Source organism: Oryzias melastigma, linkage group LG15 (assembly GCF_002922805.2).
Source record: "Oryzias melastigma strain HK-1 linkage group LG15, ASM292280v2, whole genome shotgun sequence".
Classification (NCBI taxonomy): domain Eukaryota; kingdom Metazoa; phylum Chordata; class Actinopteri; order Beloniformes; family Adrianichthyidae; genus Oryzias; species Oryzias melastigma.
This window is the reverse complement of record NC_050526.1, coordinates 18,828,783-18,838,373: the sequence shown is the minus strand read 5'-3', so window position 1 is coordinate 18,838,373 and position 9,591 is coordinate 18,828,783. Positions and strand designations below refer to the sequence as shown.

At 38.4% G+C, this 9,591-nt stretch overlaps 1 protein-coding gene across 2 annotated transcripts in view; it reads right to left on the bottom strand.

Annotated features, from left to right (window-relative positions):
* nlrx1 (NLR family member X1) overlaps positions 1 to 9,591 on the bottom strand; it is a 73,099-nt gene that overhangs the window by 41,399 nt on the left and 22,109 nt on the right. For both annotated transcript variants that reach the window (XR_004949186.1, XM_024297887.2), the window contains exons 6-8: positions 4,723 to 5,887; positions 4,323 to 4,506; positions 640 to 735 (exon numbers count right to left, since the gene is read on the bottom strand). Coding sequence is in view for 1 of the 2 variants with exons in the window: in XM_024297887.2 (XP_024153655.1) it covers positions 640 to 735; positions 4,323 to 4,506; positions 4,723 to 5,887 (1,445 nt within the window). In the remaining variant the exon portion in view is untranslated. The remainder of the gene's footprint in view (positions 1 to 639; positions 736 to 4,322; positions 4,507 to 4,722; positions 5,888 to 9,591) is intronic.

Below are 9,591 nucleotides of genomic sequence, written 5' to 3'. Positions count from 1 at the left end.
ATAAATTGGCATTTTTTTTCTTTTACCTCCCTTTGGCATTCACACCTTTGTTGTACATAAATATAAATAAAACTTGCTTATAAATAAAACTTAAAAAAAAAGTTTCAACCAAATAAAATCAACAATTTTTAACAATACGGACACGGCCATGTTGAAGGCAGACATTGTCAGTCCAAGTTGATCTGAGTCAACTACTGTTGTCAATCAGGAGGGAGCTTGTTGGAAGACCACACCCTTTTCACTGAAAGCAGGCTCGGGAGAATCTGTCAATCAAATGTTTGGAATGTTGACATCTAATTGTTCAGTTTGTAACTTGAATAACTCGCATTATTAGATCAAGAATGGTTATTCTAACTAATAGAATGACCGAGTAATAACCATTTCATTCTCTATAGAAGTCTGTGGGATTTTGGCTTCTTGGAGTCAGTTGGTACTTCCTGTTTGAAATGCCTGGAGGGAGGGGTCAACGAGTCCAGTTGTCTTATACAGTCAATGACCGACGCATCTTCATTCCTACGGTTTAATTTCTGCAAATTTAGTAAATTCCAACTGTAGAATCTGTCAAAACTGATTCAGGTTGATGGCGCCTCAGTCTGAACGCAGACATGCAGGAGGACAAACGGCGCTAGTTCATCTCACTTGAGCTGGCGCACACGTTTGAGGGCAGGCCACAGCATCTGAAGCAAGCCATGGTTCAGCAGACAGGAAGACAGGTCCAGCTTGTCCAGGCAATAACTGCAGGAAAAGAACGCAATCTACTTAGAAAGAAGGTGGAATCAAATTGTTGTGCGAAGTCTTAATTTTTCAGTGACACTTAAACTCAGGAGAATCTACTGGAATTACGTTGATCGTGGTAATTAATTTAACACCTAATCCTCAAAATGTCTGCCTGGACTTTCCTGCTAATTTTGACTATGAAAGGGTCAGAGAAAGTCCTACAAATGTGTGCTTTTGTTCCTCTTTCCAGAAGACATTGAATTTTCAATATCTATCATCATTTTATAATTTATTCTATCTCATAATAGTGTTAGACCAGGGGTCGGCAATCTTTAACAACAAAAAAAAAACATTTGGGCTTGTTTTTTACGTATCAAAACCTAAAAGGAGCCACAAAGTTTAAGTTTAACCATTGAGAAATTTGTATTTGCATTCATTACCTTTTTGGGGTTTTTTTTACAAAAAATATGAATTTTTTTTTTTTTTACACGAACAAAGGCAAAAATATAAAGAAAAACTTGAATCTCCCAAAATGTGATTCTTCTTTTTTTTTTCTTTCGTTTGACAGACACTCAAATAACTTGTTTTCAATATAAAAGACAAACAGTGCCAAACAGGATCATCTCAGTGCAGCTCTGGACAGCTATTGATCAATGTTGTGCAACATAAGATAATTTGTGCTTTTAACTAAGAACAGATCAAACTTTTTACCAAAGTTTTGCTTTAAATATAAAATCTGTTCATTCTGGAGGTAGAGTTCAGTAAACAAGACGACTTCAGGTCAACAGGATGTAAAAACCTACATAGTTTATCATCTATGTGAACCTCAGCCATCAATTTATACATTTAACTAATCTAAATTAAATAAATGCCTATTAAGTAATCCTTACTTAAAAAAAAAATACTATTATTTTATTTTTCTTCAGCCAGAGAGCCACAATGGAGAGATAATTCAAGCCACGTGTGGCTTGAATTATCTCTCCATTGTGGCTCTGGAGCCGAAAGTTGCAGACCCCTGTGTTAGACCAATTTAAATAGTAAAAAACACGAAATCAAAGTGTGATTTTTTGAGTTTTTAAGTGATAAAAACAGTGCAAGTGAACATGAACAACAGATTTAATTTATTAAAAGTTTGAATTTGTCCAGTATCAAACTATTTACAACAAAATGTCTCTATCTTTCTCTCTAAATGTGCAAAAAAACAGTGCATAAAATGTAAAATATCTGTAAGCACTTATGGTCACAGAGGGCAATTCTGTTCTCCTAGGCTCCTGAAAGGCCTTGGTGATGCTGCCAGTGACAGTCACAAGTCCCAAACTTCCACTTAGTGCTGGGCGATATGACGATACATATCGTGTGGGTGATAATCATTATGCCAAATATATCATTAAATAGCCCAAGACAATTGCGCAGGTGTTGCCTCGTCAATGTGGACACAAAAAATGTATAAAAGTGAAAGCAAAGACAAATTAAAAAGATATTCTTCATGGAGAAACTCCGTCTTCTGGTTTTGTGACGTAGAGCTGCTTCATGTTCTTTGATTCTCACGCATGCGGGTTTTACGACAGACTTTAAGTTACTTAACACGAGTGCAGAACGACGGACGAAACATCTTGAAGTTGTTTCCCTGAAGTAGAAACAGACAAACACCGATGCAGGCGGCACAAGAAGAAGCACTTTCAGCAAAAGAGGGGACGTCTGTAATTTGGCTGCATTTTGGATTCAAGACGTCCGATGCAGAGCTGAAGACAGCAGTTTGTAAACAAGCTAGGAGGCTATTCCTACGCCGATGCTAACACAACAAACCTTCCATCACTCAAGGAAAGTCCACAAAAATGAACAGATGAGATTACAAAAATAAGAGATAAACCAAAGCTTTGGAATAGAGCTGTAACAAGTATTCAAACACTCGGATTCCCGAAAATTTGAGTCAAAAAATTTGTGACGCCCAAGATCTCTGATTTGTGATCTTTATAAATAGAGTGTCATCATAACATATTTATTGATCTGGAATTCAGAATAATTTTGGATTTTAAAGCCGGATGTGCTGCGCGACTGTCACCAGAAGTAATCAAATCTTCAAAATAAAATGTCGGTGAAGCTTCCTGTTTTCAAAGTAAAACTAGCAAGTTGTTTTCTATGCGTTCAAAAAATGAGACAGAAGTTCTCCTCACTGACTTAAGTTCTGAGAAAAAATAACTGCTTTTACATCAGAGCTTTAGCTCCAGTGTTTATATTGTTTTAATTATGATAACTCTTCAACAGTTGACTCAGAAACATGAAACTGTTGTGCACTTCAAAAAATGTTCTTCATTCAAAGTATTTTTTTTTTCTAATTCAGTTTAAATACCTTTGATTTTTAGAACAAATGTGAAGGCTGTTGTATATCAGCCACATCTGTTCTCATTTGATTTATTTTTCTATACTAAAATGTGTTTCTAAATTGTATCTATTCTGTTAGTTAAAATAGTCAGAAAAGTAAGCTATGACATTTTTTCAGAGAATAGCTGAAAACATACTTTATTGTTGTATATCATGATATATATTATCGTGATATAAATATTTTATATCGTGATATACATTTTTTCCATATTTCCCAGCACTACTTCCAGGGATTCTGCAGAGTTTGCAGCATTAGTAGGGAAAGATTTCACCTGCTGATGAGTTTCCTGTATTTAGGAATAATTGAACACCTGGGATGTGTCTGAGGTTGAACCTCAGTGGATGAGGGTCTCCATCATCAGTTTCTGTTTCTGCCTTTCACTCTTTTTTATCTTTGAGCTTTGGTCTCTGAACACATTACCAGAACCACCAGCATCTTCATGTTTTCTCCCTCTTTAGTCCTCTAGCATCTCATCAGCTGCAGCTCACAGCCTCTGACGGGACGCAGGAAACTTGAAGAAAAAAAAATGGTTTTCGTTTATTGTGATATTTGCTTCCTAAAAAAAAAATAGTAAATATATGCTAGTTTTATATTTATTACTTTTAATTTATGAGTAAAAGCTAAGCTAACTTACATTTGACTGTTATTTCTCTCACATTGTTTGTGTTTCAGAGTAGAAACTAGCTAGCAAGTGCTTGATTCTTTCAGAAAGAAACAACCTGAAAATACTCCTAAATTGTACCTTTTCTGGCCAAAAATGACTGCTCTTGTTGCTCCTTCGTTCTCGAAGTCTTCTGTGAACCTCCATGGAGGTTCCCAGGATTGTTGTCTTTGTGACATTTTTCCTCTTTTCTTCTCCGTTGTAAAAACTCTTTTTGACCGCTCCACTCCCTGCATCTCTCCACTGCTCTGTCTGTCTTACCGGTAAACAAAGGAGCTCCTCGCGGGTTTCCAGGTGAGATTACCGTAATGACACAATTGACAAGAAAGCGTAATGTCTCAGCCTTTGGAAACTGTTTGGATTTTTCAAATAGAGCAAACCATTTAGGAATTACAGTAATTTCTAAAGGGTGTTGTGCCAGCGACACGTTTGGTGTTAAAAGGATAAAAAATTGCAGCAACTCAAAGAACATGAACACTGGAGCTCAGTGTTAAAGAATTAAACAAGCTACAGGATCAACCATGTCCGAGATTCCTCTGACAAGTTCAAAGTAAAGGTTACCTCGTGTTTGTGCAGGACAGCACAGAGCTCAGGATGAAGCATTTGAGCGACGTCATGCAAACGCTGGCCAGGCAGATACTTCTGATAGAGGACAGAACTTCAGCCGTCAGTCTGGGGTTCTGAATCTCATACAGAAGGACCAGCAGATCCATCTGCTCATCTGGAGGCAGAGGCTTGCTGAGCTCTGGAATATATGAGACACTCATGATTCAGCCAAAGTCTATAAACACAACACATGAAATGACTGTTCTTGTCCCCTTCTAACACACTGTATACAGACAATCTTCTGTACAATTTGACGAAGGGTCTGAGAATTTCTACTTGAAGTAGCAAGACACTAGTTCCCAAAGATTGATGACTCATTTATAGATATAATACAGGTCAAAATCCTTGTCAGTACCTTTGACTAAGTACTTCCGGAGGGTTCGTGTGATCTGGGCCACAGTGCTGCTCTGAATGTTACAACCGAGTTGTTGGAGGAGGACACGATTTCCATAATGCAGCAGTCCACCCATGAAGATAGGATACAGCTCAAAAGGCCTGCCTTTGCTGTACTTCTGCGGCGCTGGACCATGAGATCCCAGAAGGTTCTGTTCCACCTGCTCCAGGACGTCGTCATTGTTGCTGTCTTCTAAGCGAAACATGGCAGCCGTCATGGTCCAGGCGATCTTGCCCTTGTTGTGCCGGCTTATCTTTTCAAAGAACTTTGGAAACAGCTTCAGCAGGTTGAACACAGCGAAGATGCGGAGCGGGATGAACTTTGACAAGATGTTGAAGAGAGCGTTGACATCATCGCTTGCTTGGCCAATAGCAGCGGAGAACTCTTTGCTCAACAACTCCAGGGCTGATTTATTCTCTCCAAGAACCACATACAGAGCCGCGAGATACTCTTGCATGGCTGGAACCGCAAACACATACCACCTGTCGTCATCCTCTCCAAGTTCACTCAAATGTTTGTCGTTTTCTAAACATGGCTCCAAGAAGAAATTCAGAACATCGGTCTGAAAGATGGCCAGCAGACGGAGCTCCTCGTCCGTCTTGGTCTTTCCGCCGATCCACTGCTCCAGCTCCCTCTCTGAGAATATCCTCCGTTTGTATGTCACACCATCAAAGGCAAGTTTCCCCAGAGTCCTGACCACATACAGCATCAGGGAGATGTGTTGCTCCTGACTCAGAACGCTTTTCCCCGTTTTGGAATCCAGCACCTCCCCCCCAAAGTTCAGTGTGAGAAAGCTGGTGTATATGCCCGTCAGCGTGCAGACAGGCGCCTGAGTGCTGGTGAAATGAAGAAAATGTAAGGTCGCACATGCAAGCCAGCAGTACGATGGGAGGAAGCAGGCTGCGGCCAGCTGGCCTTTTTTCTGGATGTTAAGGTAGAGCTGCTCAACCAGAACTTCTGCTTCTCGGTTGGAAGCATTCATCCCAGTCTGCTGCAGCAAGCGGCTGGAGAAATATGCACGCTGATGGTCCGGGTCACTAAAGCCGCAGATCTGAGCGTAGCGGCTTACATACTTTGAAGGGATGCGATCCAGAGCAGAAAGTCTGGTGGTGACCAAGATGCTGGCCTAGGAGACAAAAAGGGAGACTTCAAAAACCCCCTGCAGGAAACAAAAGATTCACAGATACATCTTTAAGTCAAAATGCACAAACCACATCTGAGTCCTGGTAGAATTATTGGTCACATGAATTCACCAAAACTACCCTCACTTACTTGGAGAAGCATTGAACCAAGTAGGAAAATTGAAATGTGTTAGAATTAGAGCTGTCAGGCGATTAAAATGTTTAATCGCGATTAATCACATCTGTCCAGAGTTAACTCGCGATTAATCGCAAATTTATATGTGGCCTTTTTTTAAGGAAAAAAAATGTGTGGTTCATGGAATTTAGCAGTTCTACATTAATTATAAAAACAGGAATGACAAAAATGACAAAATTAATAGTTTTCATCAGAAATACTTTACTTCATTTTTTGTCAGGACCAAATCTTATTCTCCTCTGCTGAACTACAGTAATAAATGAAATAGAGATTTATCATTTCCAATGAACTTTTGTTTTTTAAAACATTAAAGACTGAGAAAAGCGGGATACTCTGTGGATAGTTTGACAGTCTGTTACTGCCGCCGCGTTCTCTGGCTGCAGCTCGATGCAGCGACGTGTCCAGCGGAGCTCACGCCATGAATATGCCGGCAGACAGACTGCTATGCTGGGGCTGGATCACGCTTAAACCTCCAGAACATTTAAAACGTCCCCCGGTGCGCTTGCTGTTCGGAACGTCGGGGTCTGCAGCTCTCGGGACGCGGCGCCGGATGCGAGTCGGTGTAGGTAGCAGACGCGAACCGGAGTCGGGTTAGGGTGCAGGAGCTCTCCAGGTCCTAGCGCCGGCCGGTTTTAGCTCGCAGCTCGGTGTTTGGAGACTCGCCCGTGATAGCAGCCGGTGAGTTAGAGGGCGGGACGCCCGTGCGCGGTATGGAAAGGCACGTATGAGAAAATCCTCGATTAATGCGTCAAAAAAATTGTCGGCGTCAAGAACATGTCAGGTTAATGTGTTTTTAACGCGACAAATCTGACAGCCCTAGTTAGAATCTATAACATTTGAATGTCGCAGAAGTGAAACTGCAAATCCCAGATGGTGGACTGTCAAAGCTTTTACGTTAGGTTTACACTAGCCGCGGGAGCACAGCCCGAATGGTATCTGCTCTGTTCTGCAATTCACACCAGACGCGCATTTTTCCATGACAGTCGACAGGCGCTTCTGCTAGAGCTTTTTTTGTTTTGTATTTGCCATCATGGGTAAATTAATAACCTAAAAATGTGACCCTATGTTTCTGCTAAGAAGAAGCAAGTAGTTAGTAGACCTACACTTCTTTAATTTATCTGTTGTTGAGATACGCAGAGTGTGTGTGTCTGTTTGGTGTGTGTATGTGTGTGTTGTGATTGTATGTTTATTTTTATCTATAGTCTGTTTAGACATTGGCTCGGCAACCTTTAACAGTAAAAGAGCCATTTGGGCTCGTTTTCTATTGATCAAAACCTTGAAGGAGCCGCATAGTCTTACTTTAGCCTTTAAGAAATTTGAATTTGCATTCAAAACCTTCTTTTTGCTTTTTGTTTTTAATAATTATGAACTATGTGTATTTTTTGGCACGAAAAATAGCAAAAATATAAAAAGAAACGAGCATTTCTCAGAATGAGATTTTTTAAACATTTTTACCTTTTACATTTAGTAGAGGCCAAATTAGCCGAAAAGCTAGCTCGTTACCTAATTACTAGATGAATTCCAAATTAGCATAAGATTACTCAGTAAATTAAATCAGCCAAAAATGTTAGCATGTTGCTAAAATAAAAGCTAAACTCTAAATTAGCCCAAGAACCAGTAAATGACAAATTAGAAAAAAATGTTAGCTAAAATATTGGCTTATCTCCATATTAGCATAAAAAAAATTTCATTAGAAGCCAAATTAGCCAAAGATAAAAAAGAAGCAAGCTCATTGCTCAATTACTAGCTGAACAAATGAAATCAGATTTTACTACTGAATGATGCAATAGTGAAACAAAACAGAGGTCTAGAAAAACAGAACAAGGTTTCCTAAGTGCTCCTGGTTCTCCTGCTCCTCTTCATCTGTGTCCTTTCAGCCAAACTGAGAATCTCTTTATATCAACAGGACCAATTTGTCAACCAGGTTTTTAAAAAAAAAAACTAGAACAGGGGTCTGCAACCTGCTGCTATGAAACCACATGTGGCCCTCTTACCCCTCCACTGTGTTTTTTTAATTAAAGAAAAATAAAAAAGTTTCCAAGTGTTAAAAAGTAACTGTAAAGTAAAAAAATAGAAAGTAGTAAAAGGGGAAAAAAGTAAACTAGCTTAAAGTTTAACTCACTTTAATTTTAAGTGTGTTTGAAGAATATTGCAGCGGCTATTTACTTATCCCAGATTTTGGTTTGTTAGATTTAGATTTCTGGCAGAGATGAACCAACAACAGTGAAATTAACTATTTTTATTTAATTACTGCTGACATTACACCTGCTACTACCACTACTTTAGCTGCATTGAGATGATCATATGACAAAGGAAGGTCTGTCAAAAGTAAAAAAAAATGATATTTTCTTTTAATGTTTGTGTTTTATTCATGCAATATTATAGCATAAATACAAATCAGTGTCTTATTTTTTAAAGGATGAATGAAGACTTTGTTGCTCCTACTGGGTTGTAAGTAATCTTGAATTGAATCTTGTAGTCAATGAGAAATCAACCTGAATGGCTCTTTCAGAGCTGAAGTTTGCAGAACCCTGACCTAGATCCATCCTGTCTGTCATTTACAAGTCTGTGATGTGTTCCCGTTTTTGCTGATTTCAACAGCTCAGCTTCCTGTCCTGGTGGCTCCTCCCACCTGTCCTTTCCTCGACTTATGGCTCAGAGCAGCTAAACAAGCTGTATCATGACTCATTTTGTTTGTTGGAGCTTCACTATTTTTCAACATTTTCAACCCCTGCTGATAATCAACATCCCACACCTTAATACTGTCCCCACCACACTTTACTAAGAAGATGATGTTCTTGGTTTACTTTTTTACAAATATTTGGAGTCTTGTGTCTTTGGATGTCTATTTTCTTCCTATATTCTTGATAAATGATGGAGCCAGTAAAAAATTGAAGGCTCATGTTTTTCTCTCCTCCCCAATAATAGCTCAAAATGAGAGCCTGAACCTTTATGGACTGAATACAAAATTCACTTAAATCTTTTTAAGCAACAGAATGAGCAAACGTGGTGAATTTACAGTTTACAAGATCTACTGTTTTTTTTTTTACTTTTTTTATGTTTTGTTTTTTTTTATTAAGAAGAAATTATCTTTTTGAGCAAACAACTGAAGCCTAAGGTGGATTTCAAGTAAACCTTAAAAATGGCCTGAAGTACAAAGTGACGCTCAAGTTTCTGACTTCGACTTACATTCACAGGGATAACCCTGTCATTATGGAGTCTGGAAAGAGCCAAAATGAAATAAATATATACACCATTAAATAAATAAATAAATAAATGTGTCATTAAATATTTAAAAGTGGCAATAAATAAATAAATGTTGAAATCAATAAATAAATGTTGAAATAAATGTGGCATTAAAATATTAAAATGGAATATTTAAACATTTAATGACATATTTATTTATTTCATTGTCCCTTGTAGGTCAAAAGAGCCAAATTGAAATAAATAAATTTAATATGAAATACATAAATAAATGTGTCATTAATTATTTAAAAGTGGCATTAAATAAAT